The following is a 22,159-nucleotide window of genomic DNA, read 5'->3' as shown; positions in this document are numbered from 1 at the left end:
ATGGTAGTGCACTTGATGTTGTCCCAGAGGTCAACTGTCCTTGTTCTTTTTAATTCTCTTTCTTTTGTCTGTTCAGCTTGGGTGATTTCCTCTAGCCTTTCATCCAGCTGTTTGATCCATCCTTCGGTATCATCTACTCTCCTATTGAGTCCCTCAAATGAGTTTTTCATTTCCAGTATTGTATTCTTCATTTCTGATTAGAACCAATCAGATATTTTCCAGTTCTTGGTTGAAGTTCTCATTGAGTTCTTCTATTCTTCTCCCAAGATTGGTGAGCATCCTTAGGGCTTTTTGTTTGAATTCTTTGTCAGGTAGATTGTTTATTTCTGTTTCATTTAGTTCTTTTTCTGGGGTTTTGTCATGTTCCCTTACTTGGAACATATACCTTTTTCTACTCATTTTGTCTTCTTCTCGCTGCTTATATCTATGTACTAGGTAGGTCAGCTACATCTCCTGATCTTGGAGAGGTGGCCTTATGTAAGAGATGCCTTATGAGGCCCAGCAGTGTGCTTCCCTCTGGTCATCAGTTCCAAACGTTCCAGGAGTGTCCTTATGTGGGCTATGTGTGTCCTTCTGTTGTGGCAGGGTTGCTCTTGCTGTAGGTGTCCAGGGAGGTTAGGCTGTTCCCCTGGCTGGTTGGTTGTAATCTTCAGCTGCATGTGGTTGCTATGGACCCTTCAGTCACTTTATCAGGCATGGGGAGCCCCAGTACATTTGGCTGCATGGCCTAATAGCACATTCCTGTTGCAGTTTTTCTGTTAAGTGAGCAGGACCCCAGCATGGCTGGTTGCTAGGCTCAAGGGCTCACAGTTACTATAGGCCTCTGGCTTGTAAGGCTGTTGTCAGCTCTCTAAGGATTGAAGCTGAGTGGGGCAGGCCCCAGGTATGGGAGCACCCAGCTGTTTCAGGCTTTGGAAGGTGGGACCAAGCCTCTATGTGTCTGTTTGAGAAGTACAAGTCTGCTGCAGCTGACAAGCCTCACCGCCCACCGGGCCACACACCCTGTCAACACAGTCCTGCCCCATGTGTGCACCCTGACCCACTGAAGTGGACCCAGTCGCCCAAGTACAGAGGCCCCACACACTCCACCATCTCCTCATGCATGCCCTGCTCTGCAGAGGCAGACCTACTCACCTGGCTGCAGAGATTCAAGGCACCCTGCCTATGCAGGCCCACAGGTTGTCAGAGGGCTTGCTGTTGAGTGGGTTTAGTCCCTAGGATGAGGGGGCTTCCCTGGCTGAGCTGAGTTAAATCATTGCTCTAGTGGTTGGAGCAGACCCTGGGCTAATAGGCCAGGAAAATAACTCCAATGGTGTCTGCTACTGTCTGTGTTAACACACATGTACTAGGTCACAATAATGGCTGCTCCCAAGGTCTCAGTCCCTGAGGAGGTCTCGCCTCTCACCAAGATGCACCCGGAGCCTATAAAGTGAGTTCCTTTTTACCAAACGACTGTGCACTTTTCTTTTGGGTGATTTTCGGCTGCTTTTCAAAGTGGGTGAATTTGTGTGTAGGCCCCTTAAGAGCAGGGTTTTTTTTCCCCTTATGTTCAATAGCTTTTCTGAGTGTATTCCGTGCTGTACTTAATAGCCAGAAAAGCCAGATATTATGACACTTGTCCCGGTTGTGCTGAGTCCAAAAGTTGCTTATTGTGGTAACGCTGTCCCATTCAGATTCCCCACTCCTCTAGGCAAAGCTTTGCCCTTTAAGATTGCTTCTGGCCAGCCATGAGGTGCTACGGCTCAAAGGTGTCTGTTTTTTAATCTCTAGAAAAGAATTTCTGCCTCTTCCATCTCAGTCCACAAAGTACCCTGTTGTTGGGGTTCTTTTTCTCTGGTTTTCAGTTCTCTCTCAGGGGTAATTGTTTCTAAAGTAGTTGCAAATTTGCTGTGTTTGTGGGAGGAGATGAGTTCAGAATGCACCTACATCACCATCTTCACACCGTCCTCCTGTAATCTACTTTCAACTGAATTTTTACTACTTTATAACATTCCTGACTGTGGAAACTATGGTTTATACATGATTTGGGCAAAACTTGCCACATTTATTCACTTCATTCATACACAAGAACTTTACACAAATGACACTAGAAAACTGTTTTGTATTAATTGAAACATCCTTTTGTACCTGAATTGAAGACAGTGTGGGTGGAGGTATCCCTTCCATTATTCATAGCTAAGTCCTTGAAATGTGTCCTTTAGGCCTTTACAAGGTCTTTTTCAATTTCCTCCTTTTACTTATATATTTTATCAGCTTTATTGAGGTATAATTGATGTATAATAAACTGAATATGTTTAAAGAGTATTTTATCAGCTTTATTGAGGTATAATTGATGTATAATAAACTGAAAACGTTTAAAGAGTACAATTTGACATTTGTCTATACTAAAACTCAAGATAATAATCATTCATTATCTTGCAAAATCCCTCCTTTGTAGTCTTTCCCTTCCAGTACTCTCCACCTTGCCTACCCCTACCCTTGTCCCCAAGAAACCATCGATCTTCTTTCTGCCATTTTGGATTAGTTTTATTAAATGAACAGAAATTATACAATATATGCTCTTTTTGTTCTCCCTTTTTAACTCAGTATATTTATTTTGGGATTCATCCAGGTTGTAGCCTGAATCAATAGTTTATTTCTTGTGTTGCTGCGTAGTGTTCCATTGTATGACTATAACACAATTTGTTTATTCATTCACATGTTGATGAACAATTGAGCTATGTGCAGTTTTGGGGGAATTATGAACACAGAAATGTTATGAACATTTGTGTGCAAGTTTTTGAATAGACATGTGCATTCATTTCTCTTGGGCAAATACCTAGGAGTGGAGTGATTTGATCATATGATAGGTCAATATTTAACTTTTTAAGGAACTGTCAAACTGTTTTCCAATGTGACTGTGTCATTTTACATTTTCACCAGCAGCATATGAGTTCAAGTTTCTTCATGTTTTTTCCAACATTTGGCATAGTCAGATTTTAAAAAATTTTTACTCATTCTATTAAGTTTACAGCAGTATTTCATTATGGTTTTAATTTGCCAGTGACTGATGATGCTGACCATATTCACTGCTCATTTTCCCTCTGTATATCTTCTTTAGTGAAGGAACTGCTGGTGTTTTGTTTACCTTTTTTATTGGGTTGTTTACTTTCTTATTATTGAGTTTGGAGAGTTCTTTAAATATTTTAGATGCAACTCCCTTACTAGATATACGATTTACAAATATTTTCTACCAGTCTGTGGCTTGTCTTTTTACTCATGTAACAGTGACTTTTTGAATAGCATATCTTTTTAATTTTGGTGAAGTTCAATTTATTAATTTTTACTTTATGGATTGTGTTTTTGACATTATATCTAAGAAATCTTTGCTTAAACTCATGTTTTAAAGCGGTTTTTTTTTTCTGTTTTCTCCATCTATGTTTTTGAAATCTAATTTCTATCATCATGAATATTTGAAGCTATTATCTTAAAGAGCACCAATGATGAATTCCCTACATCCACTGTAAATTTTTGCCCGCAATCTTAACTCCAGGGCACATTTCACATTGCTGTCCATACTCTCTATTTTGAAACCTTGTCCTATTTCTATCTCAGCAATGCTCTAATCTCATGGTTCTATTTCTATTACACGGAATACCTGTTATGTCTTCACATCTACCTCCCTTTTCTCCTTCTATTCCCCAGAATATAAATCCTTCTTAATCCTCTTCTTACACATTTTTGTCAATCTGTATTTCATTAATCTTAAGGGTTCAATTAATAGATCTATGTGAATTCCTCTATATTTATAATTATAAGCTTGCTCTCTTCCCTGATCTTTGCTCCTGCATTTGCAATTGTCTGTTAGATCATTCCACTGGAACACCTGACACTTCAGATTAAATATTTATACATACATAGTGCTTTCTCCAAAGTTGATTCTTCCTCCCATCATCTATATTTCTATTTATGGTACCATATTCTCTTAGTTATGTAGGCTTAAACTATTACAAAAGTATCCTCACAAATACTTTCTCTATCATATTTCCAAGCATGAGATTAACAGTGAAATATAGCTCAAGTAATGTCTTTTCCTTGGTTACACTTATCTTGAATACCTCTCTATTAACCATAGAATGCTATAAAAATGTCCTTAAGTTGTCATTCAAAGCTATTCAGAATACGAGTCCAGTACACATTACCAAGTATAAGCCTTTCAGGTCTTCTTCATATGGAACTCCACATGACTCTATTTGCCGTTCTCAGTAAATGTCTCACTTACATTGCTGGTTTCCTCTTTGTCGTTTTGAATGCTTTTCCACCCAGTCTCTGTTTACCCGTATACTCTTTATTCTTTACAGCCCAAGTCAAACATAATCACTACCTGAAAGCATTCATTTCTGCCCAACCACAAGTAATTTCTCTTCCCTTTGAACTCATTTCTAATTTACATATCTCCTATTATACTGATCAATTCCTACCTTATATTTTGCTCAATTTACATCTTATTTTTCCTTTTCAGTAATAATTGTGTTGAAGACATTATAGCTTTATTTGTGTTTGCACTGTTAAAGATGCCCAGCATACTGTTTTTGTAAATATTTATTCAAACAATGAATGAAAATGATTTAGTCGATGTTTTTCTCTATTAAGTTCATGCATTTTATTTTCTCATATCAGATTGAACACTTTCATGTAGATCAATATATAGGAGAGTAAATGGCTGTTGAGGAAAATTGACTAGGGATTTCCAGAGTCTGTCTTAATTTAGGCCATGCTTTCTAATTTTTTCTAATCGGTTCATTTGGAGGTAAATGCATGTCTTCATCCCATTGGCCCTTAGTTTTGTAAATTAGAACCAATCACTGTCTTTGGTTCTTTGAGAGCTTTTTACAGTGAAAGCAAAGATTTACTACAAAACTCTTAGAAAACGGGAAACACAGGTGTATTATAGTCCTTGTCACCGAAGTTTTGGATTTTCCCACATAATGCACTTTACAGTCAGGGAAAGAATGCAATTTATCTTCAGCTCACAGAGGATCCTTAGTCAGTTATTTCCTTGCATAGCACGAGCACCTCTCCTGGCCTTTCTTTACTCTAGACTCTCTCCAGGCACACAGAAACTCTGGGAAGAGACTTTACAATAGGAAATATTTTGGAGTGTAAAGATTTTGTTTTTTGTTTAATAGAACATGAGATCAAAATAGCAATGCTATGTCTTGTCAGCAATTCAGCACTCCAACTAAAATCAATAGGAGCTATAGGAGAGTCTGGCCCTAAAAAACATTTATCCTGTCTGACAGAACAGCCCTCAGGGCCAAATGAAGACCCTGAGTTTCCTATTTGTTTCCTCTGAAACATTATTTTATAATACTTCATAAGAGGTAGAGAATCACTCTTCTTCAGTTCAAAAGACTGACCCTTTATTGTCTGTTAATAAAGAGGAAACGGGAAGGTGATTAAAAGTCAATTCCTGCGAAACAGATTCAAAGACAACTGATCAAACAGTGCCTTGATTTGAGCAGGAGGAACTTTTCTCTAATCTGGCAGTCAATCCCAAGTTCTCCCCAATGTAATAACTAGTATAAAGATTCATCTGAGTGAGCAAAAGATTCTACCCTCTTTCAAACAATTACAGAGATGTGTACCTACACTGAAATTGAAATAAAGAAAGTTCACTAATGCTAGGATCAGGAGCTAGTTAAATTTTTAGAACTTTGACTGGTTCTCTCGGGGGATTAGGAAGTGGGAATAGTTGGGCCATCTCCCAGCTCTGCCTCTCCTGCAGGCTGACTACCTTAGATCCATTCAGAGATGACGGTAAAAGATCAAAGAGTTTTTACACCGGGTTCTGGTCCATAGGAAAGCTTTAGTTCTTTCAGGGAAATTTCCCAGAGATAGTCACACTCCTGTGGGAAACCATAGATGAGGCACTGAGTGCCTTGGATTGGGGTTACAAAGCTGATGAAGATAACTTCCTATAGAATGAGAAACTGACTCTAAGAATTCTAAGTAAATTCTTGCAGTCAAGAATTTCCATCACCTTGGAAAACTCTAGCTCTAATGTTGAAACTGGGTGGGTAAAAATTCAATGTTTTCTTCATGGTGGGGCGAATGTTCCAGATTAAGGTATATTCCTTAAAAAAATGTCTGCTATTGTGTAGACCTTGTGGTCCCAGGTGGAAAGCAACCTGGCTGTGACTGCTGAGTCAAGGGATTCCCAAGGATTAAGTAAATGGTGTCAGTAATAATGACGTTGCTGCCCAATATAGGGCATTGAGCAGACTACAAACATCAGAAAATTGTTGGTTGAGCCCCTAGCAGATGTCTTGTTGCTAAAAACCAAAAGTAAAGGTAACTTGCTTACTGGTGCTGAGTTCTGTCTCTCTCTCTCCACACCTGCTGACCTCTCCCTTCCATCTACCCTGTAATCAGTAACTTTGAGGAGAAAAAGATGATTCAGGGTAGGACCAATGTCTTTTTTGCCAAGAGAGACTGAGGCCATATGAACTCCTTTAAATTTGCTGGGAAACTTCTGGGAAGAGAGAGATTTAAACTTTTATAGCTCTTTTCGATACAGGTGCCCAAGTGACCATTCCACCCACTCCAGTGGGGTGTCGGGGAGGAGAATGCTTGGATTCAGCTATTGAAGCTTTAGAAGATATCACAGTGGGACAAGCCAGATAATGTGACATTGTGAGTGGGGCCCTTTGGGCTAATTCAATGTACTTTTGTTCATGAAAGGGTTATATGCTTGTTACTTACCCATTCCATAAATTCCAGCGGAGATTCTCCTGATTGTGAAGAGCTGTAAGTAAAGAAGTGCTAGTATCTTTGAAGCCCCTTGGAGCTACAAGTCTCTGTGGCTGAGGATTTTGCTGATCGGAGCTTTTGGCAAAGGGAGACAGCCTCCACCCATTGAACACTCCTTGGAGACCTGTTAATTGTAGCCTTACCTAAATATTGAATGAGACACATTGAATAGATTTGGTTGCAACCTCTGTTGGTCAGACTAATCCGAATAGCCAGTGGAGCGGTGTACTCACAGAAAAACTTACCAAAGCAACGCAGTATAGAGAAAGGGTTGGATACTGTAGGGGAAAAAGTCCTCAAAAGTCTCTTGCATTTCTGCATGTCTTAAGAGCAGAGTTACTGGTTCCTTCTATCCTGAATTATCTTTTCAGGCATGTTTGTATAGCAAGCAGCATTGGAAAATAGATAAAGTCTATTTCCCTGGGGCAAATGGCAGGCATGCTTACTGTCCATTATCATGTCCACCATCCAGGTTTCCTGAGCTCAGAGTTCCTCTCCTGTAACACAACTTCCTGTGTTTGCAATATCCTCTGGCCCTCTTCCCGTTGCCCTATAAGAATTGCGGTTCAGGGAATTGGTGCAAATGCTAATACTTTGGCTTCTGCTATTGCCATGAATAATAAAACCTCTGTCTCTGATCCAGGGGTCGCATGTCTTCTGCCAGCATCCATGAAGCTGTGACAGGTAAACTTGTCAGCTTGCAAGTAGGGCAAAATCTCAGACCTTTCATGGTTCTCATTGTCGCTCCCCATACATTTCTGTTTTTTAGCTGAAATTGTAGCACTGCAATATCATAAGTAAGTCTATTTTTTAGCAGTCATTTAATAAGACAGATTTTAGTAGAAACACAATAATCGTAATAATACTGAAATCATGATAAATTTCTGCAGCAGCAACTAGTAAAGATTAATCAAAGATATTAGAAGATAAAGAAAACAACTTAAGGCCATATTGAAAACATATCTTAAAAGCTTAAAGAGCATTAAAAGGAAAAAAACTGACACAAAAAAGGAACAAATGTAAACCACAGCTTAATTTAATCATCTTAAAGCTTCATAGTGAAGGAAAAGATGACTATATCCGATTTTTTTTTTAACAATACAGCCATATATAAGATGGTCTTTTAAAAGATTTCATACCTCTTTCAACTAGGCCAGGTAGAAATGTTTAGGTACTTTATTAAGAATTGGCAGCTATGAAGGATTAGTCAAGATACCTCAAGGTATAAGATAGGGATCTTGAGGGCAAAAGCTATGGACTATGTAACTCCTTTGTTAACAAGCAAAGATACTCCACTAGAGGTCAGTAGCTGCTAAACCCCAGTCACAGATGAGCCATAAGAGATAAGCCAGGGGTGACCAGCCATGAGATCTGTGAATGTAGCCATGTACTGTCCATGTCACCCAAAATTTTGAGTGTAGGTTGCTGGGTGGTAGGGACCGAAGACCTCTGGAAAAAAAAGGCAGACAATGATTGTGGGGCAGACTCCAGACACACCACAAGCAGAGAGGTGTAGCGAATGGTTTCACAGGAGCTGGGTACAGGCATGCTGGTTGGCAGCTGGTGGTTCCCCTCGGTTTCTTGGCAGTCCTTCAAGAACTTGGTTTGCAATGACTGCCACTGGCTAAGCAGAGGGCATCTCTGAGGCTCACATGGAGGAAAAAGTTATTACAGGAGATGACAGAAACATGGCAATAACCCCTGAGGGAATGACAGCTGTAGTTTTTAGCCGAGCAATTACTGAAAGACAAGATGACCTTAGTGTAGATTCTAGGCAAAGTACCCACACTTTGTGTTATTTTCCCTTTTGTGCTGTGGCTTCTAGAAGTTTTTTGTAATGAATATTGGCATCCAGTGCAGGCTTTATTCTGACTCACTGTTTCAAAAATGGTGATAAACACAATTCAGCTATTTAGATGTCAGGGAAAATGGCTACTTAACAGCCACAGAAAAGTATCCACTGAATCTCCAGCAAGGGACCTATGGTCTTATTTATCATTCAACAAACCATGCACTTAGGAAAACGCTATTCCAGCCTTCATTAAAAAATATTTGAAATTCTGCGAATAGATTAATGTTTATGACAGCTGGCATATTAATTTAAGATAGGCCACTTTTATGATCCAATAAAGGTTTTTTATGTGTTATGTGTGGCCTTTAACGTACATATAGGGCTCATTAAAAATTATTGTGCTTAGTACATTTAAATTTTTTTAATAAACTTCTCGTGAGGGACACTTTGCAGTATGATCAACGGGGCATGGGAATGAGAGTCACTAGGCTTGAATTCTAGCCGTGACTCTGCTTGAGTCAATCATATCACCTCAGCGAATATATTTACCCAACTGTATGTTGAGTAAAGCTCTCTATATATCTCTTACAGATTTAGAAATAACTATGATTCTATGAAAATGTAACTGTGAGAGAAATGAGAGAGCATAAGAAGAGCCTATGGAGAAATGGTCAATTGGTCTTCCCCACAAATACTTAGGCCTCAGCATTTCACTCAGCTACCTGATGGAGGTTTGGGAAACTCTTAACTCTGATTGGCCATCTTTCAGAACAAAACACAGCTTGGGAGGATGTTTGTCCTCCAGAGGAAAGCTCAGTGGGCCAGAGCATAGCATATTGTTTTTTGATTGCCTAGCATTCCATTTGTAGCCTGAGGGCCCCAGAGCACTGGCCTAACATCAGGAGCCCCTCCAGGACATCTCAAGATTGATGCTTTGATTGCTACAGTCATTCACTGCAGGAAATTAACCCAGACTCCTGGGGACCAAGCCACCATCAGCTGCTGCCCCCGGGAGATTAGGAAACTGGGAGCAGACCCACTTTAGGCAATCTGCTGAACAAATATAGACTTGAAAAATGAAAGAACTACACTGATGCCTGTTTCTGTTTCCTGAGAAAGATTTCTGAGAAATATTTCTCTCAGTGGTAATGAATGTTCTAACTTCAATCTGGTAAATACACCTGTGACCATTACAAACCTTTACCCTGAGTTGCTGTAAAGCTGATCGTTAAATAAATACATTATAATATTTGTGAATATCAATATAGCTAACATTTAATATGTATTTTTTCACTCTCTCTTGCAGTTTCATTTAATAAAACAGAAATTCTAGAGGAAGATACCTTGTTCTTGAGAATTTCAGCATGCGTTATTAGATCAGTTTCCTAACATACAGGGTGTCAGAGTGAATGCAGCTCATGCCAGGAGGAAACAAGAACAAGAGCTAATAAACCTCCTGTAAAGGCCGACAGGGTTTATAGTGCAAGAGGGCTTTTTAATCCGAGGTTAACACTCTGTACACTCAGTTTAAGTAAGCAGCACGCAACTGTCCATGAAGTAATAGTGACAAGGCAGCGTACTGCTAAAGGAGGTGTTATTCTTAGTCTTTTCTTTGATTTTCAGTCTTCTTTTCTCAGTACCTTTGTCATTAGTAGTTACTGAACTCGTGCAGGGGCCTTGGCCCTATGCTGAAGCAATACCTTATTGAGTAATGGAAAAATATCAATGGGCTTCACTGTTTTCAGATATTTACCTTTGAGATTTCTTTGTTCTTGTATCTGGATGCAATCACATTGGTCTCACCTCTGGGTTCTAAGCAACGCTCTTTGAATCCCATTAGTAAATTTATTTCCATAGAGCCAGAGAAAGTTATACAAAAAGACAGGCAAAATTTTGCATTATGCAACAGCAATAAGGTTTTCTGTGGGTTTTTTTAGTTCAAAATTTATTTTAATTTTTAGGTTGTTCGCTATATTTGTACCTCTCTGTCTATGGTATATTTTTTTGCTTATCAAGGCCATAGCTCTGATATAACCAGTAGTAGTGAATTATCAACTATTTAAAAAGTATAATGTTCTCGCTTTGTGTTTGTTGTTTCTTCTTAGCTATTTTTTCAATCAATTCTCATTATTTCCATTTTGGTCCCAGGGGAAGAATATAGAACAATTCCTGACATGAAAGAATTTCTGACTAAGAGAATAACCAGAACTTTCTGAAGGTAGAAATGGGAAGCAGAACTAGCGAAGGATATTCTGGCTTCAAGAAAGTTGTCAGTGACTCTTACACACCATGGAACAAAATGCCATCCTCACATCCCATTAGTGTCTCCAACAAACTCAAAATTTTCAAAAAGAACATTATTTGATTAAAAAGGAGTAGGGACTAATGAGTGTGCAAAATGGAATTACTAACAACATTAAGACAATTAAGCTTATGTTGTAGAAGAATCTGACTCCATACCATGCCTTCCCTGGCACCTAGATCTGTCAATTTCACATGAAGTTAATGTTCTCTTCTAGGATATTGGAAATGTGCAATATTTTACAAACCCCAATACAATATGCCTGGCTCCTTTCCAGCATTTATTTCTGAGCTGTAAATAAGCCATCCAATTAACTATACTTAGTTCTCTGATTGTCCCCTCTACAGACTCACAATACTGTCAACCAATTATGAGGTAGACTCTGATAGATGTAAACAAAAATGTGTCTATTCAGGATTTGTTAGTACTGCAGCCCAGGAAAAATACAAATTCAAGGGTCCCTTGGATTGTGTTTTCCATGGCTGAAAGGGAGAAGGAATGTTTTACAGTTGTGGCTAACAAAGGTAAACAAGAAAAAGGGAAAGGAATGTCTTTTAACAAATTCCAGGCTCAAGGTTGTCATGGAGTGAGGGTTGGTTGAAACAAGCCATTAAAATTTAGGAATGTAGAAGATGACCTTGATAGGAATGAGGTCTCTGTCAAGATAATCTTACCTTCCTTGAGAAGATTTGCTGATGCATTTCAGGCATCTAGTGAATTCAAGAGTTCATCCTGAAGGAGGAATTTTTTCATCTCCTCTTCAAGTCTGCCTGGCTCCATTTTAGTGACTTAAGTTGAGAGACACCATCTTTTTCCAATTCCACAAAACAATATAGCCAGACCAAGAATTTTCAATCACATTATTTGTATAGACTCTCCACATGGCATACAAATATTCCCCACATTTGAGCTACTCTAACAACAAGAAATGTAATGTCGTCAAGTAGTCAGGCCTTATAGCTCAAGCTCTGAAGTCCAACTCACAGGATTAAAATCCTGGCTCCACCATTTCCTATCTGTATTCTCTTGGATGACCTACTTAATTTATCTATGTCTTCATCCTCACTGAAAAAATTGGGATTTAAAAATTATATTATCCAATTGGGTTGTTTGAGTTTAAAATAATAAAGTACCTACACAGTGCTTGGTAAATAGTTAGAACAAACTAATAAAAGCAATTTTTTGGCTCATGGCGCAGTATTGCACAGATACGGAAATGTTCTTGAAATTCACTATGCTCGACTTCTAGGAGAAAAGCATGCTGTTAAGCTATCCACGTCTTAAAGAACCTAGAGTAAGTAATGTCAACGCACAAATCCTACCAGAGCCTTTATGTTCAGGCAAAGTCAAGATCAAGAAATTCCTTGTTCTGTAGAGTCATGTCTATAGTTTTTGAGAGTACTGCATAGACTATCTGGGTCATGATCCATACTGCTTATGTCCTTTGTACCTAAAATGGAGGGCTTTTCTTGGTCTCTGTCCTAAGATAAAAATCCAGTATAGAGAAATCATGAGAATAAACTGATGCTGAGGTCCAAGAAGCAAGTACCAGATAAAGTATCAAATGATATCTTGTGTATATTGAAACAAACACTCCACTAAGCATTTAGTGGGCATAATGTCATTTAGTTGTCACAATCACCCATGAATTAGGCATTACCTCCATTTTACAGTGAAGGAGCTGAATCTCAGAAGTGTTAATTTGTCCCAAGATACACAGCTAGTAAATGGCAGAATTTGGATTTGAACGAGATCTACTCATAATCCAAGGCCAACTCTCTTCCCACTACACTATATTGCCTACCAAGCACCTCTTCACATTGCCACACCATTATCTATTCCAATACCAAGAGTCTTTAGCACCTGAGTCCACACAACTTCTCTCTTTAAAGAGGTCCAATGTGCTCCATGTTGGGTGAGATTAGATACTGGCCCTTCTTCATCTAACTTCTCCTTAGGGGAGTGATCACGCTCAGCCTGGAAGAATGAGTTAAGGTCAAGTATGATGATCAGAGTAGACTGGGAAATGAAAGCCCTGTTTAACACTCTTGTCTCTTTCTCCTGCCACACCCCCAACACACACACATATATACCACACATAGCCACTTTTCACCAACATCCTGTCTTCCCAACAAGCTGCACCCAGTAAAGGAACATATACTTTTGGTATACTTGGTAAGCAAAGGAAATGGCTTTGTTTTCCCTCTTTTCTTCAGAAACAATGGCTCAGATGAGTTGAACTGTTCCCAGATACTGCCATTTGAGTTGCATTAGTAATAATTTTCACTGTGAATAAATTTCATCTATGTTTGCATGATTGGCTGTGACTGGAATCCTGAGAAGCAGCCATGCAGATGAAGTCTCCTTACTGCTATGTTGCTGCCACCACTGCTATGGCCGGAATCTTTATGTCAATATTTCTTGCTGCAGAAATGCTCTGCTATTGTGGCTGTCACATGCTCTGTCACTATTGTTGGGATCAAACAATGTTCAGCCTCTTTCAGAACCCTTCAGCTCCTCTTCAACTCTACTCCTCTGCAGAAGCATCTGTGTAAGTGCTGTTTCATAGATTTTAGGTTCAAATCTTCCTCTTTAGGATGACCTGTGTCATCCCAAACCAAAGGGCTGACAGATAAATCAACATTAGCTTTGTCATAGACACAGAGATCCTTGCCAGCCCACCTCAACAAGGCATGACATGTGTTTCTTAAGCTTTTTGTTTAGCAGAAAGTGCTGCCTGTATCTTCCAAAGTACAAAACAGCTCATCTCTTATTTTTTGCGTGACTAGCTGTCCTAATCTGTCATAGATTTCTGGGTTTATCTACAAATTGCCACCTCTGCCCTCCATATTGAATTTCCCAGCTAGCTAATCATGTTGCTAAATCCTACTGAGCAATTCCTAGATACAAGGTCACATGGTGAGAACTTTCAAATTATTAACTTATCAAGTCCTGCAGTGGCCCTGTTATTATCTTCTCAATTCTGGAGTTGAGGAAACAGAGGTAGAGAGTGGTTAAATAACTTTCACGTAGTCACAGAGTTGAGATTCAAATAGCCTTCACCCAGCACAGCTAAGATTCAGACCCAAGGAAATCTGACTTCAGAGTCCATGCTCTTAACCACAACCTTATGTCACCCTGGAAAAGGACAGATCATTTAAAAGCACACCCACAGCTTCAGAATAGCCAAGCTATTCCAAACAAAATTAATGGATCTTCACACATTCCAACTTTGTGGATTTATGATATTCATATTGAACATGTTCCCCATCTTTTGCTGACTACCACAAGTGTGTTCTTTTATTCTGATTGATACTGTACAAACTATGGTAAGGGAACATGTTCTCTTTTTTTCTTCCAAATATTTATACCTTTTCACTTGGTGGAAAAAAACCCCAAAGCATATTTTATAAAACGCATAAAAGCATTGAATAAAAATAATGTGACAATTAAGTTTCTAAGAGAAGTAAATTTATTTAATACAAAGAACATTTTTTCAACTCAAATAACACTCAAGGAATAGTGAAAAGAGGAAGAAGATAAGCAGAAATGTAGCGAGTATGCTAAACTTGAACTCATTATGTTCAAAGGTCTCTGGCTACTATGTGGTTAGGAAGTCCATGGAGGTCAAATTCAAAATTCTCTTGCACTTTTGAAGCAATAGATTAAATCTCATAGTTAGTTAGAAGAGTCTTGTGACACAGCAGACAAAATAGTGGATAGACAACGAGTAGACACAGATTTGAGTTGTAGTTCTGACGTTATTAACTCCATGGACAACCTCTGATATAGCAGAACCCATCAGAATTCACAGGACTAGATGGGCTTTGAGGTCTCCTTAAATTCCAATATTATATGGATTTCTGATATTAGTAGCACATTAGTTAAAAAGCCAGATTCGATGCTAAGCGTTTCCATCGATAATAACCAGTAGCCAAAGTGTAATTTTTCACTTTTTAAGTACTTATGTTAGTCCCTGATTGTGACTTTCATTGCTGTATAGTAGCGTCCTAGTGACCTAAAATAGTTAACATGCTTTTCAATTGCAGCTCACCACCAGAAATGCCCCAAAGAGAAAAAAAATTCTTCTCTTTGGAGGCAGTAGAAGATATGCTCATTCACGCACAAACACATGCACAGTAATTTATATTTAGAGACATAAACGTTCCTAGATATCTCAGGATTCAATTCATCACAATTAGAACATATTATCTCCCCTATGCATTCTACACATTCTTCACTTACTAGGCAATTGCACACCACCAGTAACACAGCAAGCTGGTTCATAAGTGTTAGAAGAAGATTCTAGGAATTGTGGCCCTGGTGCTACATAGACCAGGGGTCTACAGGAAGTGGATTCAGAGCTCTGAGACTGGTAGTGGTTAGATTCACATTCCAGAGTTTGGCAACTCGTAGACACGGAAGTCTTGGGTGGACAACACTTTGCCACGTAGCTCACAGGTTGGCAGCTCTGGACTACAGAACCCATTTGCTGGCTGCTTACTGATTGGCAAGGCTGAGAAACACACTCCAACACTGTAGAAGAAGTTCCTGATTGACATGTTGTCCTTTCACAGAGCCTGGAATTAGAGCAAGTTGTGTGGACAACTCTGGGGAGGCAGGCACTTGGCACACAGCTATTCTCTGTGCACCGTTCCTGTTCACAGTTGGGTGCTTTGCAGCTGATGGTTTCATTGCAGGTTTCTTGAAAGTTGTCCAAGAGCCAGGTCCTGCCATGGTAGCTGCTGGGTAAAAAAAATCCATCTTCAAAGCTTATAGGTTTAGAGCTATGTACGATGGCAGAGAGTGGTGGAACATTGTAGAAGTTCTTCAGTGAGTGGCAGTGGCTCTGGAGCATATTGTTAAAACCCTTGATTGAAGTTGCTCATAAGTTCCCAACATACTGGGTATGAAGATCAGATTCTTTGCTGGGGAGATTATATACTCGGAAAACTGGGTGTTGGCTTCTTCTCAAGACTCCTTTCCACCTCATTGCTTAAGCTAATTTGAAGAATAACATCTTATTAGCACTTTATTTAGTTATATATGAAAATGATGTCTTACTAACAAAGAAGCTGGTCCATTTTGAATCTTCAAAATGGCTTTCATGTTGGTCCCAAAGCTGACTCATCAGGGTGGAGTTTGTCAAATATGAGTCCCAACATGCCACCCAAGCTAACATTGCTTTTCCTTAGTCACCGTGACTCTCCATGTTGGTAAATGGACAATAAGAAACATATGTGGAAACAGCCAGTTGAATATTGATTAAAATTAGCGCTGGAGTTTTGAGAGATTCGACCTTGGCCGAACACGATAATGTGATCAAGAGATTTTTAGTCAGACACCAATCCATTGAGCCCATCCTCATTCTACTCAGATCTTTGTCCGTCCAGTTGATCTAGAAGGGACAGAAGGAGTCTACAATGAAACTCCTTCTTACTGTTCACCCAAAGTACTGAATGAGGCCATTGCTCTTTAAGCATCTTTCCCTTTGCCTACCATTTTGTTCCCCTCATCTTATTGAGGGCCAAACTTAAATGTTGCCTCTTTATGAACCTTTTCCCTAATCTTCCTATTTAGAAGTTATACTTCCTCTGAATTACCAATGGATTTTGACACATTCTCTATTGTGATTATATTTTACACAAAGTAGGTGTTTACTTCTACTTGTGCTTCTCAAAGGTTGATAATTAGCCTTTGTAACAAATCTGTTTCAGATAAGCTTCTCATCTGCATATTCAGTGTTTTTTCACTGCAGAATGATGATCAGCTCTACATTTATCACATTAGCATACTGTACTTAGCATAGTTTCATACTCACAGCATAGGACTTACCAGCACAATTTCTATAACACATTCTGTAATTTATTTAGCTAAGCTTATGACTTAGCATAGCACTCTGGTCTCCCTTTCTTAGATCTGAGGAAAACCAAGAACATTCAAGAATTTTGAACAACTTTTACCCAAACTCTGTTGATATATGATGGACTGGGGATATTACCTATTTAAGAGGACACCTCTGAATACACTCAGCTCGACAAGCTGTACACTCAACTTGTGTATAATGCCTTTGTAACACATGCAAGTGATTTGTAATTTTGAATGACCACTCTTGTGTGATTAAAGGTCCCATTACGCCCTCCACATGAACCCTGCAACAACTCGTTTAATTCTTATGCCTCTATGTATTTATCATTGCACAGAAGCTTCCACTGTAGCTTGTGACTCTCCTGCTTAAAGTTATTAAATGGATTCTCATTTCCCTTAGAATAAGATGCCTTCCCCTTAGCCTGGCCTCCAGCACCTTGCAGGACCTGGCTGCTGTCTATTTTTCTAACTCCTCATGTTATCATTTCCCTCTACCACAAATGCTCCATTCTCACAGGCCTCTACTCAGCTCATTGAGCAGGTCAAGCTTTTCCTTGTCTCAGTATTTGGCATGTACAGTTGCCTGTCTGTTTCACCTTCACTGCCCTCTCCCACTCTATATACAGCTCCTTTCCTCATCTTTTGTGGCTCAGCTTAACAGTTACCTCTTAGAGTGGTTTTCCTTCATCACCCTACTTGAAAAAGACTCCGTTCTCAGGGTGTATTCTTTTTCCTTCATAGAACTTATCTCGGTTCATATTGATTTTATTTGTTTCTTTATTGAGTCTTTGCCGCTCCACCATGAGTTCCATAAAGGCAAGAAGTATGTGTATCTTTCTGACTAGCATATCCCCACTACTGAACACAGTGTCTGGCTGGCACTTAATAAGGACTCCATAAGTGTATATTGAAAACTTAATGAACGGAAGGTGCTAAATAAAAATTTACTCAAATTATAGTTAAGTGTTTGAAAGGATGCAGTTCTGAAACCTTGACATATCCAAGATTTCCAAGAATTGGCAAGGGCAGAGAGCTTAAAGAACAAAAAGTAATAATCACCCTGCCTACCTTTAAGCTACCCCTTTGTGAAATAAGAACAAAATCATTAAGGAAGCTGCTTATTAGCATGGCACGAGCTGAGTCAATTATTTTAAAATAATGTTTGATTTTACATGGGCATGTTTTAAGAAGCTTTTACCCTGAAAAAGGGCACCACTTTTCACTGTCAGCACAGAGTCTTGTTGCCAAATTCTGAGGAGCAAAGGAAGGACATCATGGAGGCCAGCATTCACACAATCGTCTCCAGCACACAGCCTTCTTAGTAAGCTCACAGCGGGTAGTAAATTAGTGAACACGTGTGCAGTTCCAAATCCCCAAATGTCAGATGGTAATGTCAGGCCTGTCATTTGTGAATAAGGCCACTCCATGAGTTCTTTTCTCTTTGAGATGAGGCATTAACTTGCACATTCTGTTTAATCGAATGCTGAATTAATAGGTGTTTCAGCATATAATTTTGGTTCAATGAGTAAATGCAGATTTTGGCTGGTGCTGGATTTATAGAGGGAGTTACCTGGCTTATTACCTCAGAATGACGAAGGCTAGGACACCTGGTTACCTTGCAATTGTTTTTATGCAGTTTATCTCCTAGTATTCTTGAGAAATAGGTGGAAATAGTTACCTGATTGCTGATGGTGACTGGACACTTTACTACCAATTGGTTGAATAGCAATTTACTGGTCTAGAAGTACACAAATGCTCGCAGCTGCAGTGGCACCTCCTAAACACCAGGGGGCAGACTATCAACATTTGCTTTGGAGAAGCAATTAAATATAAGGATTCCAAAACTAGACTGCCAGGATTCTAACCCAAGATCTACAATCACAAACTGTAATCTTGAACAACATTTCCCTTAAATTTCTATAACTTAGTTTCCTCATTTTTTTTTTTTGAGGAAGACTGGACCTGAGCTAACATCTGTGCCCATCTTCCTCTACTTTATACATGGGACGCCTGTCACAGCATGACGTGCAAGTGGTGCCATGTCTGCACTTGGGATCCAAACCAGCCAACCCCAGGCCTCTCAAGTGGAACGTGCAAACCTAACCACTGTGCCACCGGGCCAGCCCCAAGTTTCTTCATTTTAAAAATGAAAATTATGAGTATCAACCTCAGAAGTTTGTTTTACTGATTAAATGAGGTGATGTATATAAGAACCAGATTGCCTGCCATATTGTGAGTCATAAATGAATAAAAATAGCAATTATTTCTGATCAGGTTAAGGATCTTCATGCAGACCAAGATGTTGTTCATGGCAACGTCAGTCTGAGACTGGTATACAACCACAAGGTAAAATAAACACAGTATCTATTTTGTGTTTGAGATTATGTTGTTTGTGTCTGTAAATGTTGCACCTTCCATTCTTTTAAGGGTTGAATTGTATTTATCATTCCAATTAAAAGTATAGTCACCTGTCTCCATCTCTCAAGAGCTTGGCACTTGGTGGTTATAAGGTTGAATAGTTTATATTAATTTGTGTGTGTGTGTGTGTGTGTGTGTGTGTGTAAGATTGGCCCTGAGCTAACAGCTGTCACCAATCTTCCTCTTTTTGCTTGAGGAAGATTGTCACTGAGCTAACATCTGTGCCAGTCTTCCTCTATTTTATGCGGGATGCTGCCTCAGCATGTCTTGATGAGTGGTGCTAGATCCATGCCTGGGATCTGAACCTGCGAACCCTGGGTGTCTGAAGTGGAGCACACAAACTTAACCACTACACCACCGAGCTGGCCCCTAGCTTATATTACTTTTATATTTGATTATGTGTCTGTGCTAGACTTCTAATCACTTTTTCAGTGATTAAAATAAGAAAAAATTAAAAATTAGAGCCACCCTTAAGTAACATAATTCAACTCAGTTCTCCCACAATTTATTTCCTCTGTCATGCCTTAGTTTTATCTCGCCAGCCAAGCTTATGCCAAACTGCCTAAATTAAATTAAATCCATTCCTCTTCTTCAACCAAAAAGTCACTCATATAGATACTGAGCATAGCAATTGAGGAATACTAGTCCAAGAGGAAAGAAATCTGGCTTCTAGCCCTGCTGGTTCTGTTAATTCACTGCATGAATTTGGACAAGTCACTTTGCCTCTCTGGATCTCTTAAAAGATAATGAGTTCAGATGAGAAGATCTCTAAGGTCCTTTCCAGCTGTCGCACTCTATGATTTTCTATCAGAATCTTAATATCTTAGAGTTGAATAGGACATTAAATGGCATCTTGTCAAATCTACCTACTGAATGAAATTCATGCTTTCATTTAAGCCATCTAATCTTCATTAAGATTCCTTATGAAAATTTTAACGGGACAGACCAAAGACTGAAGTCAGTAGACTATTAGTTGCCACGCATGCTGGTAGAAATCCATAACTTTAAATGAATAGTCTTATTGTATTTGAGAGTAACTCTAAGAATAAATTAAAAGTATTTCTCTGGCCAAAAACACATTGGTCCACCTCAAAAGAATGTGTTAAGGGGGATGACTAACTTCTTTCAGATATAACATTCTGTAAAATAAGTCACATACCATATAACCCTTCTCGGTCACTGCAATACATACAGAAAAAATAATTTAGCCTCTGGAATATCCAAAATTATGACACTACAACTATAATAATAATCCTATATGGAATATGGAAATGGTCTCTTCCCAGCTTTCTTTGTTTCTAATGATAAATATATTCTCTAAGATATGGTAATAAAAAGATTCACGTGACATCATTTCTTCTCTGAAACTCTCTCTAAATAATTTTGATTTGGGGATAATCCTTGGTCATTTCCAATTCAGTTATATCGACTTTGATTCAAATAGCCGAAAAACAAAAAGTAAGAAAAGTGAGAGGATTACACAATGTCTTTGTAGCCCTTAATAATGAGTAATTGGAAAAAAGAATGAACCATAGTATCTCAAACATCCGATTATTAACTCCCATATTTTCCAACCCCTTGTTCCTTTACATCTTGGATGAGAAAGTGCCATGGTTTATTATAGTAATTATTTATTTGCTTTGTTCCTTTCCCCAGATGCACTTACTCTGGCCTGCCTCTGAGGTTAGCTTTTGGTGAACTTATTTTTCTGCCTGTGTGTGATCCAGAAATGTGATTTTCTTTTTGAGTTCTTCCACTTCTCCTCCAGGCACTGTGGGGAACTGGGATTGGCCACCCCAAGATCTGTCTTTTTGTCATGAGGATTATTTTGGGCTGATTACTTTTAAAAACTGCAAACAGGAAAGAAACTCTGAAAAATAAAATGTACTTACCCTTTGTAAGAGACATTTACATTTGTAAAGGAAATCTCCATCTATAAAGGTGTCTCCCTCTCTGTACCTGGAAGAAGGGGGAATGACCTTATCTCTAGAAACTCTTATCATGCAGAAGGCAAGGACTTTAAATCTGCATAAAAACCTTACTCTTGTTTACTATACTTTTCTGGTAATGTCCCATAACTGACTCTCCCCACCCCCAACATCATCCTTTGCCTTTAGCTGAAGATGATATTTAAGGTGGTGGCTTCAGCCATTTTGGTGAGTTGCTCAGTTTGCCTGAGCCTCTCCCATGTGTACATGTTATAAAGCTTTGTTACTTTTCTCCTGTTATTCTGAGTCATGTGAATTTAATTCCTTTTCCAACCAGAAGGACCCAGAGCGGGTAGAGGAAATGTCTTCCTCTCCTACAACACCTCAGTTGTGACAATATGCCATCTCAATGATTTAGCATTTTTGATGATAATGATGACCAGAAGATTGATGGCAACCAGCTTATTTAAATAGACTTCAGCCAGCAAAGATGAATGCATATTTGATGCCATTGACATAATATATCCTGGAAATGATCATCCTAGCTCTATTTCATTCATTTGTTTTTTAAGTTAACTTTTATCAAGTATTTACTACTTGCCAGATTCTGTTAGACAAGATTCCATTGTATTCATTGAGGATATAACCATGGTAAAGGAGCAAACACATAAAACAGTGCTGATTAAACAAAATAAAACCTTAAATGAAATATTAAAAACAATGATTTTGTAATTAGAAAAAATATAAGAATATATAATGCTGGCACAGTGTAGGGGATAAGCAACACTGTGGATTGTGGAGTCTACTTACAAGGAATGAGAGAACTAGAAGGACCCACAACAAAGAATATACAACTATGTTCCGGGGGGCTTTGGGGAGAACAAGTGAAAAATAAAATCTTTAAAAAAAAAATAAAAAAAGAAATAACTCTTAGAAAATGTATTCCTTTTATTATAATAAAATGCATACACTTTTAATTTTATTCATACTTAATATGTTTGCTTCTTTGCACCAGTTATTGTAGTCAGTTAATACCATGACCTCTAAATTCCATTATTA

The 22,159-nt window shown here is 38.8% G+C and overlaps 1 protein-coding gene and 1 long non-coding RNA gene across 3 annotated transcripts in view; one reads left to right on the top strand and one right to left on the bottom strand.

Annotated features, from left to right (window-relative positions):
* The window catches only part of LOC124234269 (uncharacterized), a 90,309-nt gene that overhangs the window by 54,337 nt on the left and 13,813 nt on the right, over positions 1-22,159 (top strand). The gene's annotated exons all lie outside the window — the stretch shown is intronic.
* Positions 14,336-15,807, bottom strand: LOC124234263 (keratin-associated protein 27-1-like). Its single transcript, XM_046651513.1, has one exon. It carries the CDS (start codon positions 15,742-15,744, stop codon positions 15,124-15,126), a length of 621 nt encoding a protein of 206 aa, XP_046507469.1. The 5' UTR covers positions 15,745-15,807; the 3' UTR covers positions 14,336-15,123.

Source organism: Equus quagga, unplaced genomic scaffold (assembly GCF_021613505.1).
Source record: "Equus quagga isolate Etosha38 unplaced genomic scaffold, UCLA_HA_Equagga_1.0 73442_RagTag, whole genome shotgun sequence".
Taxonomy (NCBI): domain Eukaryota; kingdom Metazoa; phylum Chordata; class Mammalia; order Perissodactyla; family Equidae; genus Equus; species Equus quagga.
Note: the sequence above shows the minus strand (reverse complement) of the source record. Positions and strands in the feature narration are given on the sequence as shown.